The 18,864-nt window shown below is 39.7% G+C and overlaps 1 protein-coding gene across 8 annotated transcripts in view; it reads left to right on the top strand.

Annotated features, from left to right (window-relative positions):
• The first annotated feature begins 468 nt into the window (after positions 1 to 468).
• Positions 469 to 18,864, top strand: part of DISP1 (dispatched RND transporter family member 1) — an 88,417-nt gene continuing 70,021 nt past the window's right edge. Inside the window, exon 1 of one of the 8 annotated variants that reach the window (XM_064414086.1) lies at positions 469 to 585. In XM_064414086.1, coding sequence (XP_064270156.1) covers positions 488 to 585 — 98 coding nt within the window. In that variant the 5' untranslated portion in view covers positions 469 to 487. Of the gene's footprint in view, positions 633 to 740; positions 809 to 1,169; positions 1,217 to 4,775; positions 4,849 to 6,422; positions 6,445 to 18,864 lie in introns of those variants that run through there. The other 7 variants (XM_064414098.1, XM_064414088.1, XM_064414092.1 and 4 more) reach the window with 7 other exon arrangements.

The raw sequence follows: 18,864 nt of genomic DNA, 5'->3' as shown, positions 1-18,864 counted from the left end.
TCCTAGGAATTCAGCACTAGGCTTATCCATACAGATAATGTTGTTTCCTCTATTCAATTTCATGTGCAATATTGACATGATTTTAGACATGAAGGGTGGTCCACTACATGGACTCTGATCTGTGTCACTGCCTAGGATGGAACTGTCTGGGGGCCAATGTGGCCTTTGCGGTGTAATTGCCTAAGACTAAAGGGGAATCCTTTCAACCCCAGACACGACTTTCCCACTGTTTCTATACATTTTTAAAAGTATGTCTATTAGGCTGTTGCTCTTTGGGGAGGTTTGGACAGGCTCCGTTCATCGCAGCCACTACCCCAGGAGCCGGGCGGGCTGCGAGAGCCGGCGCCGGCTCTCACGCCCCGCTCAAGCTGGCGGCAGGCGGGAGACGGGCCGGACGCCACGCTCAAGATGGCGGCGACGGCCGCCCCGCCTTCCCCCGCCCCGCCGGCTGTGACTTCCGGAGGGAGCGGGAGAGGGCGTCCGTCCCATGGTAACTGCGCCACGGTGGGGACGTTGCGGCCACCTTTCTTTTCCTGCCGCCGCCGCCGCCCGGCCCGTGACGACGGGCAGCCGCCGGGTCGCGAGGTGAGAGGAGCTCCCCGGGCAGTCTCTCCGCGCCGCCGAGGTACCAGGTCGGGCCGGCGGCGCTAGGGCGGGGGAGGGGGAGGAGGCGGCGGCGGCCGCCCCGTGCTCGTGTAGTGGGGCGGGGAAAGCCGCGGTCCGGGAGAGCGGTGGCCCTGTCGCAGAGAGAGCCCTGCTGGGGCCGGCGGTGCCCTTGTGTCGGTGGAGCTGTACCTTAAAATATCTTGTAAAAATGAATTAATTCTTCATTTTCACTTCTGAACATTTTGTGCTTATTTTACTGTGACTTTTTAAAAAAATTTTTCTTTATTTAAAAGTGTTCGAACACCTAACTTTTTTCGTTTGTTACGGGCTGCGATGTGATCGGCCTTTCGTGTGCTCCTGCCCTTTGTTCAGATACACGGTGCTTGTAGTTGCCTGTTTTATTTGTTAGAGCAAAGACTCTTTGAGAGCAGGTCTACAGGCAGTGGTTTCGAAAGGGAGATAATTTCCCTTTGTCTTGGGAAATAAGGATACGGTAATTCCCGACTTCTGGTCGCACAACCCGTGTTGTGATAAGATTGCTCATTTCTTCCAGTGGCGGTGGAAAACGCTGGAAGTGTTGGAGAGACCATTAGGGCAGAGTTCTGTCCAGGTAGGTGTGGGAGACTCTTCAGTTTCTGGATTCAGTGCGAGAAAGCAGTTCCCATGTTTTCTGTGGAGTTGGCACCTGCAGCCAGTGCAGGAGCTCTTGCTGTACCCTGCTTTGGGAATGGCTAAGTTCCTGCATCAGGGACAGCTTACCTGCTGGTTCTTCACATCCTTGTCCTAGGAGAGATTGAAAGGACACTAGAAGTTTAATGAAAAACTTTTCTGTGAGTAAGGCAATATGACACTCCATCTCTTTTTCTCAGCCTCTAAAGAAGATGGAAAAATAGATTTTTGCTGAGTGGTTGATGGTTCACGTTGTATGGATGTAAATGAGAACCACCTCTTCAGGACAGAGATGAAGAGCCGTAGTTACTCAAAGTGTGTTTGCAGCATATGTGTGATTTAAATGAACAAATGAACAAAATCTCTCTGATCAGACTTGCAAGTAGCTTGTTATAGAATATCTGGCTGGGGTAAACCTGTGAAATAGTAACAAACATTCAGGACAAGGCATCTGGGTTGTCAGTGGATTTATAAAAGTGCTCAGCTTCAAGAGTGTTGACTGGTGGAACTACTGGCAAAAATAGGTGCCAGGAAGAAGATAGGATGAATTGAGACTGGAAGGAATAAGGGATTTCTCAACTGGGGATAAAAGAATAAGAGCCTGAAGCAAGCAGCCTGCAGGGATGGGTGTGGAAGAGATCTCGTGTCAAACAGCCAAGGTAGGGCCAGGGAAAAGTGCATTAGAAAAATATAAATATTTCAAACGTTGGCATGGCACTAAGGCTGCCAGAGTTCAAGTGTTTGGACAATGCTCTCAGACATACAGTGTAATTCTTGGGGCAGGTGTTGGACTGGATGATTCTTGTGGTTCTGTTCCAACCCAGGAGATTCTATGATTTGTAGTCTCTTGTGGCAGATATTTAAGCTTGTAATTAAAACTTTACACTATATTAGAATATATATAACATTTACAGATTGTATTTATTTTACATGTATTTATGTTTTTCTTTGAATATAAAATAAATTACTTGTGCTTCTTCAGTTTTTTAGTAACTCCCAGAAACTCTAACTAGTACTGGGGGGCTGCTGTGCTGATTGCTGAATGTTTGTGTAAATTGAAATACAAATGAAAGAGGCAAACATCCAGGTGGGGGCTTTTTTTCTTAAGTAATTATCTTTAACTGTTAAAGTAAGGAAACAAAACAGCCTTTGACACTCATGTTCTGCTTCAGAATAGTGGTTGAACTTTTTTGTTGTAGTGTAGGATATTTTGGTGGTCATTAAATAGAAAGAAAAATCAGATTGAGCTGAAATATTTGTTTCCTCCTTTAGAATGGAGTGATTTCCTGTAGTAATATCACAGCCTAGTTGGAGGACACAGTTATTTTGGGATTAGAAGCTTAAATGTGTATGTTGGTTAGAAGCAGATGGATGTTGAAGTGGGGACTTGACACTGGAGTGGTGCCGAGTATGGAAGAGTGCCTTAGGATCTGAAGCCTTATGCCATCGCTCAGGAGGGGTTTTTTCCCCTTTTGAGGGACATGTATATATGTAGGGAATAAAACTCAGTGATTGGCTTTTTCCATTTTTTTTGCCTGCTTTTGAACTCCCTGTAGCAAAGTTAAGGTTGTTTGCAGGTTATATGAAGTGATAAATAAGGCCACAGCGATGTCTGTTTGTCTTCAAGGCACCTGGGAGAGGGCAGTGTCAATGGTTGGGCTTTCCTGTCTGTAGAGCCAAACCTATGTTTCAATGGATTTGCCTTCTCCAGGGCAGGGGGAGACACGACTTGAGGATGAAGCTTTCTTAGCAGAGTCTCAACATTGCTGAGAATAGGTTTTTTTTCCTCTTCACTTCAATTTTTTTTTCACTCCTTTTTTTCTCCTGTATGCACTACCATCACACATTCCTGGCTCTGTTGGAACTTGCCATGTGAAACTGTTTTTGACTGCTCAGAGAATTACTGTAGTAGGAACAAAGGACCGTGATTGAGGAGAAGTGGTCCCAAGGGTGGTCTTGCTTCTTGAGAAGCAAGAGATGGAATTCAGATTAGTAACCTCCAAAAAAATCTTGCCATAGAAGATGTGAAAAGTAAAACTTGGGAAGAGCAAAGGTAAAAACAACATGTGAAAACACTTAGTTCTCAAAATGTTACCTTTTCCCATGAGGAGGCTTTCTGAATGGCTTTCATAGTAATGTTTTTCATATGTTCACCACAGATTTATTTGGGCAGTAAGCATGACTTTTTCTCTCAGCCTTTAACAGAGATGGTTGATTGACTGGCTTTGATAGAGGGATAGAATTACTTTCAAACTTTGAAATACATAATAAGTAGGTAATTAATAAGCCTATATCTATCTCTTTTTAAAGTGATCAATGGCATTAATTTGGTTTGGTAACCATGACTATTTTCTTGTTCAGCAGCTATATGATATTTCTGAGTTTAGTGTGATTTCCCATAGGTGGTTTTTACAGAGTCAGCTGGGCTTTGCTGTGAAGTGCAGCAAAAATAAAATACTATGGGAAGGTGTGAAAATGTTCTTATATTTAAAAAAAAAAAAAGTTGCTCTAAATTTGTGGAAAGAGTAGATTGTAACCTGTAAATCACACATTCAGAAAGACTGTTGTATGAAAGCAGTACAATTTGTAACTGCTGCTTGTTTGACATGGAAGTTTTTTAATGCAAATAATGATCAACAGATCAGTGTTTAGTTGTAAACAAAATATTTTTTAGCTTTTCTGTAAAAAGGAGACCCCTCTTTCAGTATCATACCCTTTTAACGAGTTTTCTTCTTGAGGTGTGATACATTAATGCTATTGTTAAACACGTCATGGCATTAATAGAACAGCCACAGGAAATTTCCATCTGAGTTCTGATTTTTTGAGGCCTGCAGTAATGAAAAAAGTGTGAATTTTATCTGTCACATGAGAAGTGGCTGAGGGAACTGGGGTTGTTTAGTCTGGAGAAAAGGAGGACTTTACTGCTTTTTACAACCACCTAAAAGGAGGTTGTTGACAGGGGGGAGTTGGTCCTTTCTCCCAGGTACCAAGTGATAGCACAAGAAGAAGCAGTCTCAGGTTGCTCCAGAGGAGGTTTTGATTGGATATTAGGAAAAATGTCTTAATTAAAAAGATGAGTCAAGCATTGAAACAGGCTGCCCAGGGAAGTGATGGAGTCCCCATCCCTAGAAGTGCTCAAAAAACATGCAGATGTGGTGCTTACAGATAGGATTTAGTGGTGGACTTGGCAGTGTTTGTTTAATGGTTGGACTTGATGATCTTGGAGGTCTTTTCCAACATAATGATTCTAAGATGGGAAATCAGGATCTTCTGAGAAACTTTCTGGGCATCAAGGAGCATAGACCAGCTGAGCTGGTGAAAGCTAGGATAACAGAGGAGTCTGGTTGGGAAGCTCAGAGCTGTTTCTGAAGCAGTTTTATAAAGGTGAAAACTCCTGGGTTTTTTTTAGGCTGACCTTTACTCTATGCTTATAAATAGCAGCTTAAATTTCTCTGTGGGAGATTCTCCAGCATGCAATATTAACATAAATAAATTTGTCTGGGAGAGTCGTGGGAAGGGGAACCAGTGTCAGATGGTGCTCTTGCAAGGAGATCTGGAAGTGGAACCATTCAAGTAAGCAGAGTGGGGCAAAGAAAAGCAGCAAAAGTGGTGTTGGGAAATGGAATGGGGCAAAGCCAGGAATCACAGAAGGCTAAAGGTTGTTGATAGTGTTGTAGAGTAGTGTAGACCTTGCAAGCATAAAGTTTTCTGGTTAGTAAAGGTGGCATTGAGGATAGACAGAGAAAGAAACTGTGTGGTATATAGGCAGGAAAGTGCCATTTAAAATTAAGTAGAAATACATCTGAAAGGCACTAGAGAAAGAATTGGTGATTGTAAGGTGCGTGTTCTTGGAGTGTGTGGAAGGAAATGAGACTAGGGGCATGTGTAACCCATTCCTATGGGGGGGAAAACCTCAGTGCTGAGGTGGGGAAGCAGAGGTCTTGTGATATGGAGACAGCTTAACACTTGCAGCCCCAAATGAGAGAAGCTGTATGGTAATCTAGGGGCATGTTATGTCACCATGATATTTTTATGAAAAATCCTTTTGATAGGATTTTCTTCTGAGAAGCTGAGGAGCCTCAGGAAACAAATGTAAACAATAACTGTCTGCTGCTGTGGAATGCAACAGTTGCAGCTTCAGTTGGTCCATGTGGATTGTTTTCACTTGATGTCCAATCACAGCCACCTGTGTCAAGGCTGTGAGCAGTCACAAGATTTTGTTATTCATTCCTTACTTTTTCTTTCTAGCCTTCTGATGGATCTTTTCTCTCTATTCTTTTAGTATAGCATTTTAGTATAATATCATATCATAATATAATAAATCAGCCTTCTGAAACATGGAGTCAAGATTCTCGTCTCTTCCCTCATCTTGGCATCCTTGAACATTACCATAATGTTCCTGTGCTGTGCTGGGTGTTGCCAGTGATGCAGAGCCCAGAGTGTTGCTCACAGTGTGCACAGCTTGTAGAAGCTGTGAAAGAAACATTTTTTCTGCCCTCTGTGTTCTTTTTCCTCCCCCCATCTTTATCCTCTATGGGAGTCAGGAAAAACTCGCTTTCTGGTGGGTTTGTACAGTCAACATGTGACTGGAAATAGCATCAACTTTCTGCATTCAAGTCTCTGAAGAAAGGTCTTGCTGTGTATCTTTATGTTAGCATTGGTGTTTTTGTAGGAACAGACAAACACAGCATAATAAAAACATTCTTGTGCTGTCTGTAGTACAAAATAACTCTTGTGCTATGTAACAGAAATTAATAAAAATGGCTAATTAAGCCATAACTAATAGCAGATGGAAACTGTGGTTTAGTCTTGTGTAGTATCTCCTTGTTAATGAACTTCACATGCAGATGAAATGGGAGGGAGATAATCTTTAATAACGGAAAATGTTTGCCTTGTCATCTGAAAACACTTAATGCTCCTGGGTGAAGCTTGTGTGCTCAGTAGTACTCCTTTCTTGTGCAGAGCCAGAGTTTAGAAATTAAACTTGTTATTCCTGGGTACTAGAGCTTTAATTCTTATCTTTCCTCTTTATGTAACCAGGGTTGGTCAGGGGCTGTAAACAGCCTTGGTTTAGACTTCCTGGTATTTCCCTGTGCAATTGCCATCCTTGCATGTGATAAGATGTGCCTGCTGGAGTTGAACCAGGGAGTCAATCTCAAAGGCACTAAGGTTTATTGCCACAGCTAATACTGGGCTTGTGCCTTGCTTTTTACGTGTATCCTGTTTGCTGTTTAATGAGTGTTTGGAGAGAGTCTTGAGGAGAATTGTTTCAGGTTTCAAAGTTTTAAGTATGGCATCATCTTCCTGTGACTTGTACATATCTGGTCAATGAATATGCTTGAAAAATATTTTAGATCTAAAGTGACTGACTTAAGAAATTGTTTCTTTGAATACATCTCTCTTTAAGGCTTCTTTTCCAATATCTTACTTATTTGTAACATAATTTTTGTTTTAACTTAGAGAAGATTCATTTGCCGATGAGCTGCCTTTTGTGAAGTGTTTGTGATTAAGTATTTATAGACAGGATGGAGTATTGGTAGTGAGATTTGAGACAAGGCATTTTGTAAACACAAAAACATTCTACCTGGAATGTGAGTGGAATGGTACAGCTCAGATTTCACTTGTGCTTGGGGTAGTGTTGGAGTTAAAGCTGGGGGTTTTGGAGCTTTTGTTGTTTTTTTTCAAAGCCTCATTTGTGGTCTTCTGAGTTTTGCACTTTCTTATTACTTGTTGTAAGGTCTAGAGGGTGCTTAATACTTACAAGCTTGGACTGAAAATGCTTTTAGACTCGATGCGAACTTAAAAGACTTCCTTAGGAATTTTCTGCCTATTGTGTTTACTGAAAGTAGTTGCTGTGCTCAGCAATACAGCTGATAGGATCCATTTCTAATGGTAAAAGTATTTAATATTGAAACACCTCTCTTGGGCAGCAGTTCTTGAAGTTGCATCAAAACTGGGTGATGTGGAGATATCTTTGGGTGGGAGGAAGGAAGAGGGGATTTTGAGAACTAGGTAATTAGAGATTGCTGTGGTTATGATGTTTTGGGCTTAGAAAATTACAGAGTGCTATGCCACATCCTTTGAATATGCAAATAAGTTAAAATATTTTCTTTAACACATATGCTGTTCTAAATAATTATATAAAGCTGAAGGGAATTTTTGCCTTTTGGGATAAACTTTACTCTAGTCTTAAACATATGTTCTCACTTATTGTTGATATATATACTATAAAAAACTACAGTAGGTATTGCAAGAATTCAGTAACTTAATCTTAACCCTTTGAAGTTAAGTCCTGTGAAATATATGTCATGCTGATAGCTTTATAAAAACATAATGGAATTAAAACCAAAATCCATTATTAAAACTAGAAGCAAGTAAGTTTAGAACTCTCTTCTGTGGCAGTGAAGTCTAAGATCCTGAATGGTTCTGGACGCTTTCTGGGCCTGAATTAGGCAGCAGGTAATTTCTGTGAGAGTGAAACTTTACAAACTTGGGGAACAAACAAGATTTGTTTTAAGGGTGTTGCGAATGTCATTGTGTAATAATGTTTATACACCAAGACAGCTGAAGAAAGTAGTTGTGGTTGACTGTGAGCTGTAACGGGGGTTTTTGCATCACTTCTTAGCTGTTGCACCAGTAAACTGCTTTTCTTTGCTGTCAAGCAAAGCCAGTTTGATCGGCTGCAAAGTGCTGAGTACTTTGGCAACTTGTTCTATGTTAAAAAAGTGGTAGAGATGGCATTAGTGTGAAAACAATTACTTGCTTTGTAAGTAGTGCAGTTGAGTTATGACTAAGTGCATTGATTTGCCTGGCCAACATAAACTCCAGACAAATTTCTTTTTTTTTTTTATGGCCTTTCCATAAGAGGATCACATGGTGGTTTGTTATTTTCCTGTACATGACTGAATTTTATAAACCAAACTTCTTTCTGGGGAAATCGAAAGGAGTTTTAATATTTTTTAAATAGATTTTGATCACTCTTGTGTGATGTTGAATGGATTGGGGATGGCTTGTCCCTCTCTTAGCTTTTGTTACTTTGCGAAGGTCTTTAACTTCTTCTCTTCTGTGGCTTTATTAATTACATACACAGTAAAGAAGTTACTGACTTCCAAAAAGATAAGATTTTCTGGTTTTGTTTTTACTATCTAGGCAGGAGAAATTGCATCTGTTTGCTTGTGCCAAACATGATTTTGTTTGTTCTTAAATTGGCTCCTTATCCTCAAACCCCCAAAGGCAACTTGAATATGCTGTTTAGAGTTCTTAGCTGATTTTAGAACTTAGGATGCTAAATCTGCAGAACCTTGGAAGCTGTTAAAACTGTAAAACCCACAAACAGAAGCCATAATAACAGGATTATGAGACTCTGAGATGAATTCTTAATATTGAGTGCTCTCTCTTATGTACTGTTCCTCTCATCATTGCCCTCTCTGGTTCAGGGAAGGCTTTGGTGGTCAGTGCCTTAGTGTAAAAGGTGTATTAGGTTAACATTTAGTCAGCTGATAATAATGGGTCTGAATGATAGCTCAACACAGCTGTACTACTTTACTCTTCAAGACATAACACCAGCCCTTCTGTCAGCCCCGTTAAAAGGATGTTCTGTGGTATCTTGTTTGTCTTTTCTGGAAATTTGTGTTCATGTTTGTGTTGTGAATTTCCCCCATTGTATTACAGCTTTGAGCAGAATATCTGAAGGGAGTAGAAAACATAAATGCAGCAGGTGAAAAGTTTGAATAAAATAAATATTTTGGTAGTTATGAATTGGATGTGGTAATCTCTTTGGTGAGCTGTTTCTGGGTAGCCTTCCATGGCATGTGGCATTTAATAAACCATGGGCCAAAACAAGCACTCGTGGCTATTCCATGGAGAAGGGCAGGTGCTTTGTTCCACTGCTTAAATTCTTCTTTTCTCAGTTACCTCCTTCCAGTGAATTCAGACATGTACAGACAGCTTCCCGAGAGGCTGTCTATAATTAACAATATCAAGTAGTTTTATGTGTAGATGTGGCTGCTGTGTGCAGCAGCTGTGCTCCGGTGATGTGGTCATCCTTTCTCCTTGTAAGGTCCTGGCCGGATGCTACAGAGAACAAGCTCAAGGCATGCTGTGGGATGTGCACCAGCATGGCTGGTACAGCTCAACCAGGACAGGAGGCAAGAGACCTCAGTTAGGCACCAAGAAGGTGTTTGGTGGTCTGTGAGATCATTTACATCTGCAACATAAGACTTTGTTTTCCCAGTTTACCAAACTGGACTGTTGTTAACTTGAATGTGAAATGCTGCTGGGTATTTATAAATCAGGGTGCAGACAACTAATAGAAGACCCAAATGGTGAAAATATTCTAAAAAAATCAATTGTTTGCAACCTTTTTTTTGGAAAAGGTTGGAATGAACTTTCTTCCCAGGAAACCATTTTAAAATTTTAGACTGTATGTTTAGTGTACTTGTTTCAGATATATCTTTATTACAGGATAAGCTGTAGTTATACCTGACACCAAAAACAGAAGCACAGGAATTTTTCTTATGTAGGGAAGATGATGAAGAACACTTACAAAAGGGGTAATTTGGAAAGCAGGTGAAACTTAAAGGATAATTTGGTTCACCTGCTTCCTGGTCACAGAATGATTTTCAGTTTCCATGTAAACAGATAAAGTTCTTTAACTGGGGAGACAAACTAGGCCCGGCACCTATATCTAAATGGGTCAGGTAGAAAAGAAGCATGGGTGTTCTGGAGTCCACTTGCAAAAACATTGCAATAAATGTGAGCTATTGGATGAGTTTTTCAAGTAATAAGTACAAAAAGCGTTAAATAAACGTAAGAGTGGATTTTTCTCAAGTCAAAATTCACAACCAGTCAAATCTCCTTTTATGGCATGGTATCCAGTCTTTTTTGGGAGGAGCAAATGTGTTCTGAGTTTAGTTAGTTACTCTAATGGCTTTTTCTGTATTATAAGCAAGGATGTTTCTCTAAATACCATAAAGTTGGTGAAAAGCCTTAAATAGTTTCATGAATCACTGTCAGACCAGAGGATATGGAGACTGAATGCTCTCTGCAGGATTCTGTCACTAATTTTGACTTAAGTGAAATGTAAAGGCTGTGCAGTATTAGCAGCAGACGGTATCAAGCTTGGAGTTGCTGTGAGTGTGTGGGAAATGTGGATAGGGTTCAGAGAGACTTGAGGACAGAGAAGAAGCAGTCTGGGAGGGAGAAAACCATGCCTTTTGAATGAGGACAAGATTCAAGATCCTCGATTTATCATCTTTGTACAAGAAGACTGTGGAGGAGTAGAATAAGTTTTGTGCAGAGTTCTGGGGGTGATGCAATTGAGAAGCCAGACATTATTCTGTTCACACAGCTCCTGCAGATAGCTTGGATGTACTGTGACATGTAAGCAGGATGAGTTTCTACAGAGCACATAATAGTCCTTCCTGCCAGGCTTAAGCATTTCACCCCAGGAAAAGCTTAAATCACAAGACAGTGTAGAGGAAAGTAAAGAATGAAGTCTTGAAAATGTAATTCTTTTATTCCCAGAAAGATTGAGAAGTGTTTTCCTTACAGAAAGGAAGACTACAGAGGGAAGGAAGAGTTTTCTTCAGGTGAGATATAAACATGGAGAGCATTTTTCAGTTCAGTCTCTCTGACAACAGAACCACTGGTAACGTGCTTAAACTGCAACAGAGAGAGTGGAAATGGACACTAGAAAAGAACGGTAACCCACTGAAACAGATTGCTTGGAAAGACTGTGGTATTGCCATTTTTAGAGTGCCTCATAAGGCACAGATTAACTGTGATTAACTTGTCTAGACCATGTTTTTTCTCCCTCAGTCCTGAGAGGCAGAATCAGTTGATTTATTGAGCTGCTTTCTAACCATTAGAGTATTAGAAAATCCTCGAAGGGTTTCTAGAAAGCAGGGACATTCAAATTAAAAAGGTATCACAGTGGTTAATAATAATAGCACTGGGCTCATGTTAATCACCTTCTCATTTTGTGGTAATAGGTCTTGCTGTCAAAATTGCACCTCTGTACTCCCTTATTTCCACTCCCTGTTCTTCAAAGAAAGTAATATTGCATTGGGGGAGAGGGGGGAATATTTTTATAAATCTTCTGGCTCACTTCCGTTTCACATCTGTAAATATCTTCCAGTTGATGCACCGAGTGTATACTGATGGCTACCAACTTCCAGAATCATCTTTCTTCCCTAGCTGTATGTAAAATTGCTTTGGGGATGAGGGAGAAATTAGACTTTTTAAACCCCATGGTAAGTTTGATATCAGATTCTAAGATTTTCAACTGCTTAGTTCGTTCCACTGAGTCAGAATTAAGATATAAAACAAACCATTCCCTCATTAGCAGATAGCAGCCTTTATCTTGCATGCCTTTTTTTTCTAAATCTGGCAATTAAAATGCATGAATAAGAAGCAGTGTACTCTGATAGCAGGAACTTGGGGCCTGGGAGACAGAACTGTCAACATCTTAATCTCAGACATGTTGAATTATGATTTGCTGAAGGACGTGTTTAATCTCTGGCCTTGTTTTCCACACACAGAATGTAATGCTGCAAGGATTAATTTTTGTCTGTAGCTGCAGAGTTAAAACTTTCAAACTTGTTTCCCCACATTAGAAATTAGTATGTAAGCCCAAGTTTTTCATTCATGAATTTCTAAGTTGTGTTTGAATTGTTCTGCTACAGTGTCCTCAGGTTAAAGAACAATAATTTAAAATTCTGATAGGTTAAAAATATCTAACCTTGTGGTAATTTCCTTAGTTTTTAATATATGGAAAATAACAAATTTTTTTTCTTCCTTTCCATTTTTAGTTCTCTGCTGTTGTTGAAGACAGCTCCTTCCTCAAAGACTTCAGATGTACAGTGTAGTTTTTTACTTAATTCATTATTTATAAGGATACAGAAAGATTGCAGAATTCAAATTTTACTAGAATCCCAGTCCTGTTATTTTCTAAGGAAGGAGGCTGCATTGGTATAAGCTGGTTTGTCTTGGAGCATTGATACAGCAATACAACCAAAGGATTTATTTTTTATTTAAGTTACTTTAGAGGCTGAGTGCAATGCTGTATGATGTCATTCTGCTTCAACAGACCAGCAGTGTTGAAGAGTGAGAGGGTGTGTGGGGTCTTTAGGGCAATGAAATACCTTTTCCAAGGCTGGTAGTATCAGGTTGAAATCCCTGTGGGCTTGTTCCTGCAGTTGCTTGTTTTAAGTTAGGTCTGCACAGACATTGAAATTTATTATTATGGTGTCACCTACAGGGTTTATAGTTCTTTCAGTGAAATCTTTGTAAAAGAGCTGGCATCATTTTTTAAAAGGTTATGTTGAATTCTCATTTCCTCAGCAAGTTGCCATGGATATGTCAGGTTCTTAATGTTTGTTTATAGAGGAATGAAGTAGAGAAGGTTTATGGTAGCTATTTCCAAATGCATGTTCTGCTTTCAAGTGACACAGTTCTCATTGGGTCTAACTGGCCAGTGAATGTGAATTCTGCTGTCTGCTTTGAGAACTAAGTTCACTTTGAAAAGAGTGAACACAGAGATGTTCATGTGTATATCCTTACTTTGCATTAGCTTGTCAGTTGTTCAGGTTGTTTCATTCCCTCTGCAGCAAAAAGACCCTGCTGATTTTGTGTGCCCTGTGTTGTGCATTGGAGTCCTGTCAGTCGGCATTGAAATAGGGAGACAATGCACACACCTAGAACTAAGGAACTGCTGCTGCAAAATGTGCTGCATCTCATGCACCTGCACAAAGCAAAGAGGTCCTAGACCTGCTGTGATTGGGAAAAAGGGGATGGTGATTTTTTTCTGGCTAAGAACTGACATAACAAGGAAATCAAGCCATAAAACTCCTGCATGCATAGATGAAATGCCCATGAGAGAGCATTTGTATGTTGTATTATATAATACAACACTTGAAATATGTTTCTGGTCTGTTCTCTGCCTTTCAAGTCATCTGCTTTGCTCCTTTGTATCTGCACTCTTACTTTTCTCTCCTTCCAAAATAAAGCCCACAGAGATAAATGTGTTTATGTAACCTCTCAAATCTTGATTCAGAAATACAAACTGCTGACTTTGGAGCCCATGCAAATGACCTGCACAGCACTAGACTCTGCTGTCAAGTAACCACTAGAAAAAATATGCAATTAAATCAGAAGTCAAACTTTAACTTGTTCCTTTCCCAGGTCACGTTGGAAGAGATGTAGGCAGGCATGTTTGAAAGCTGAGAAAAACTGAACTCTGTGTCACAGTGCAGGTGTTACTAAGCGCTGCTCATGTCTCAGTGTAAGCTGTGCAGCCCTTAAGGATGAGACAAACAACTGCTGCAGGATGCTTGTTTCATTTTTGGGTCACATAGCCAAAAGAGTAGCAAAAAGTTAAGAGGCAACGTAATGGAAAAGAATGAAAAGGTGAATATCCTGTTGTGGAAAGTGAAGCATGAGAGAGAAACACTTGTTAAAGAAGCAGCTGCTAAAAATGCGTGACCACTCTTAGTGGAGTAAAAGAATTACCAGCAGCTTTCTTGGTAAAATTTGTCCTTGTGTACGTTCTGTGTGAATTTAGTTGTGAAACTCCACAGCCACAATGATTCTGTTCCCTTCCACTTTGTAATCAAAGGTGGTTACTTGAGTGGGGGAGCATGCCTGGGCATGGTCAGTGTGTGCCAGTCAGTTCCCATATAAGCTCCACTGTCAACCTTTTAGTTTACCTCACATGTAAAGTTTATTACAAGTATTTTGAGAAAAGTGTGGTAGTCTTATGCCTTGTGTGTTCCAAAACCTTGAAATGTATCTACAAAGAAGTGTCTTGTTTGTTTTTAAAAGTGCAGATGAAATACCCTCAGTGTGCTAATTTCAGTGCAGTAAGTCTGAATTTCCAGATGAAGGTGACAAGATGTTCTCTGGGTTTAGTATCTGTAGGAATAGCCAGAGGTGCCTTTGTGAAGTGACAGGTACAGAGATAGCTGTGTTTGAAATTGTGTTTCATTGCTTTTATAGATGTCGTGCAAAATATTTTGAGTGGTTCATGTGAGCTAAATACTAGCCCCATTAAACATCTACATTTTCCATTCAGAATGAGCAATGTGGAGTCTGTACTTTCTGCACCTCTTTAGAGATACAGTTTAATTGGGTCCTTCCACGTAGCCAAACATCCAGTCAGGAGTGTGTGCCAGGGAGGGAACCCTTGCATAGCAATGAGACAAGCTGTAGTCTAGTTTTTTTCACAAGTTCAGCTTCTTTGGGAAGAAAGTGGGCATGGGTCTGAGGACATCCAGGACTAAATGAAGTTGTGAGAATCTTTACTGGAATTGCCAAGAAGTGGATTTCTAGCTTCACGTTGTGACGCCTGATGTGGTACTGGCACCACATGCTGCTCTAATATAGCCCATATCCCTCAAATGTACAAACTTAGCAGGATGCTAAAACATGACGGTGCTTGGGGATGAATGTCTTTTGCAGTCCGTGCTTATTTCATTTTATTAGATACTGTCTTAACAATACAAATCTCTCTCTTCTGCTGATAATCACCAGTGACCAAATGCTCTTGGGTTAGAATGCTTTTATGGCAGTTCAAGCCTAATTTCCAAATAGATTTTTAGGTAAAAAGCCACTATGTTTTTGTTTTGTGTGTTGGGGTTTTTTTTCAATCATCCCATGTGTTGATTTTGTACACCTGGAGATTCTGCTGTACACAGAACGGCCACTTGGCCTTAGTGACAGGGAAGAAAACCCCAAGTGCTGTGTACATCTGTTATCTCAGTTTTCATCAATCCTCGTGACCTGACCCAACAGCCAGCTTTCAAGCTGCCACTACCAACCATTAAGATCCTAATATTCACCGAGTAATGCTCTATTAAATGCTTTGTTGTTGACCATTACTTTGGTAACCTCTTACACTGTGAGAAAATGCCCAGATGCAGAATTTTGGGATTAAAAATAAGATACTTAAATTTTTTTTCTCTTATTCCAAAAGGGGTGACTGCTCCCACGAGTGTGTCAGTGTGAAGGAAGCTGAGCAGCCACCTTGTTCTTAAGCTCTCCTTGCTTCCATATTGCTCTTCTGTAACATGTCATGTGATCCGGGTTATGTTTTGAACTGAATTAGATGAGGCTTTAGTGAGAATGCTCAATATATGACAAGTGTAAAGTTCTGTTTTGTAGTATTCACATGCCCTCTGAACAGAGAGAAGCTATGAGACAAGCAGAGAAGGAAAAACATAATTCTTATCTCGCTTGCTGTACCAAAGTAGAATGCAATATGGAGATTGTTTACCTAAAGTGAGGATGTTTTGTTCCTTTGGCCTATGAAGGCCAAGAGTTTGTGCGTATTGGGACTGTCTGCTGACAGTCACGGAACAGACAGTGCAGACAGATAGTGCAGTTCTGTGCAGTTGTGAGCAAGAGTTGAGTGCAAGGCAGATTCAGTTTAGATGCAATGTATATAGTATAGAATAATAAAGTAATTATTTAGCCTTCTGATGATAGAGTCACATGCCTCTTTTTCTCTCCCCTTCGTTGGGAGTCGCCTTTGATTTACAATACTGTTTTGCTGGAAAATATTTATTATTTATCTATTTTTTCCTCAAGGTGATTTCACATAAAAGATCCCCTGTCGTGTGCAAGAATTGAAGCTTATTCTATGAGCCATAAAAATCAATCTTAATATTCTGAATTAACGAGACTTAATTTTTCAGTATTGCTGTTTCTCTGTAATCTGCTTTTGGTGTAATTATTTCCCTTTGAGAGAGGAATGATTGTATATTAATGCTTAAAAGAGTCATATTTGAGAAGTTTGTCCCAAACCATACATTAGGTTTTAAAACTTAAAAGTTCCCTTTGTATGCAGCTGTGATGTGGGAGTCTCATGGGAGTTTGTGATTTGCACTTCTATGCTGCTTTGTGCAAACAGTACTTCATAGCAGGAATTTAACTCCAACTGTGTTCTTGCAGGAATTTGTTTTTCTTGCTCTCAGGGGATATTGCTTTTTTGATCCACATGGTCTTTATTAATCTTCTGTGCTGAATGCCTGAGAGAAATTGTGATAGGCAGGTATGGTCAGTTTAATAAATGAAGGCATTGTTGTATCTATTTGAAACGCCACATGAGGACCCCTTCACTGGCTGGGACTGTGACTGTACTGTAAGGCTGCCAGGGTCCGAGAAAATTAATACTGAGAAATGTTATTTTTGAAGGTTCTTGAAGGGTGTGGTTGAATTAATACTTCTCTTATCCACTTAAAAAGAATACCTATATAAACAGCATACTGTGATTATTTCTCAAAGTACTAAAGAGCAGGTATGTGGATTTACAAAATAAAAGAATAAGAAATTATTCTCAGCTGTTTTTGCATTCTCTTTAAAATAGCTGAACTATTTGATCTTGTTTCCTGTTGCTTTTAGTGATAATTTAGCTGAAACTGAGAAAGGATTCTTTGCTTGTGGTGCTCTTGATGTGATGTCCATCATCTACAAAGTCGTGACTAGGTCAGAGACCTAAGGCCTTGGAAGACTATTATGTTGCATTGGGTTTTGGTTTTTTTTAAACATAAGTGTATTAATTTTAAGTATTCATTTATTTCTCTTCCTTTTGGGATTAACGGGAAAGCAATTATCAGCTACTTAGTACCAGCATTCTGCATTCTAATTTCTGGGGAAAAAACCTCCTAAATGGAGAAATCAAGTGAATTGCTGTAAGCATGTGATTTTTTTGAAACTCTGAATTAGGCATATAAAAAGTCACTCTTTTCGATATCTTGCTGTGCTAGAAAGAAGGATTTTTACACAGGGAGAATTCTGCATACTTTTGAAAGCATGGCAAGAATGCCAGTGTTCATAAGTAAAATGCACTTTCAAATACAGTGGCAATGTACTTAAAGTGGGTGTTATCAAGTTTACTTACTTGTTCATCAGTTATTTATAACCTTTACTTTCTTGCTATATATCACACATTTTGCAGAATAAAAAAAATTGATTTGAGATTAATTAATTTAAAATTTATTTTTCTATTAGCATTTGTGCACTTGGTGTCACATCTTGAGCAGGCTTTTTGCTCTGTTTTCCTTTTCTGGCTAAATAGGATGGATGTGCATGTTAGGCATGTGTACTGGGAAGTCTTTGCTAGGGATTCCTTAGGTCTGTAAAACTTTGAAAGTGCACGGGCAGACTGCTCACCCTCCTGGCCTAGAAGCAGTTGTTGCACAGAGGCACTGACATTCCTGCAGAAAGAAACTCTAACTTTTGATTTATAATGGTGGTGAAGGAAGTCTGTAAAGTGCAAGTTAACATTACTCGAGTATTGTATGTGTTATAATGACTCATAGTTAGCAAAAGACCCTGGCTTGCCTCAATCCTGCATAGCTGCTGTTACACTTTTATTTGTTTTCCCTGATATTTTAGACTTTTTAGCAGCTGTCATTAATTGTGCGGTTGAACAGTGTGAGAGCTAGTTGGAAACAAGGTGATGCATGCTCCAAATATCTTGAGATACAAATGATGGTCAGCAGTGTTGTTACTGAAATGTAGATATTTGTGCCAGCTTGTGTTGGTTTTGCTTCAGCAGACTGTTTGTATTCTTTGCTGTGGAGAAGTACATACAAAGCATTCAAAAATGAATTTAGGTATAAAATGTTGCTGAAACACCAATTTATTTTGTGTTGCCAAGACTGTACAAAACCAGCATAGAATTTGCTGGCTTTATTGTAGAAGGTGTGGATTAAAGCAGCAGCAGAAAGTCACGACTCTCAGCTGAAAGGCAGCTTTGTATGGAGCATTTCATTTAGCACACTGCAATTCCCACCCTGAATATTCCCATGTCCAGTGAACGTGGCGTGGCGCGTGTATAACTGGGAGATACACTTGCATAGTACAGTGATATCTTTCACAAGCAGGCACTTAGGAAAGGCTCAAACTTCAGGCAGGATCTGGTATTTTGTACCTTATTTAATTTGCAATAGTCTATCCTGTAGCACATCAGTTTTGGGTCTTAAACCTGTTTGCAAATTGAGCCTTGTAAAGTTGCAGCTAAAAGTGCATAGTTTTGAGTGTGCTGTAATTGAAGACATTAGAAGAAGAAAATTGAGGCGATTAATTGGGCCTCCTTGATTGAATCTGTAGCTGAAAGAGTCTTATTAAACCTTTTAAAAATATTATCCTGTATCTGTACAATGTTGTTTTGCTAATCTGTTCAGTGAAGTAAATGAGGGTTGATTCAGAGCTTTCTTTTAAGCAAAGTCCCTAGGCCATTAAGCTGTTAAAATAAATGTAGACATTTGATTTTCGTTAGTGCTGTAACTGAAACAAAAACATTTTAATGACTGATCCGAGAGTGTTTTGAAGTTTGTGGAACTTTGCTAGGAAGGTATTTAAACTGTAGTATCAGTTGCAAGTTGGCCATAAGCCAGGGTTTCAAAGCAAGATTTTGGGTGTCCATAGTGTTACAAAACAGGAAAACTTTGAGAGGGGAGAAGTACTGGAAGGTAGTTACAATAAAATTTGTACTAGTGAAATGAAATTTTCTGCTAAAAGGAGACAGTGACAAGGTTCATGCTGTACTACAGTTTGCTGCTTTGTTAAAGAGATGTTTCAGTTATT

The sequence above is a fragment of the Passer domesticus genome, chromosome 3, assembly GCF_036417665.1.
Source record: "Passer domesticus isolate bPasDom1 chromosome 3, bPasDom1.hap1, whole genome shotgun sequence".
NCBI classification, from domain to species: domain Eukaryota; kingdom Metazoa; phylum Chordata; class Aves; order Passeriformes; family Passeridae; genus Passer; species Passer domesticus.
This window is presented reverse-complemented; position numbering and strand designations above follow the sequence as displayed.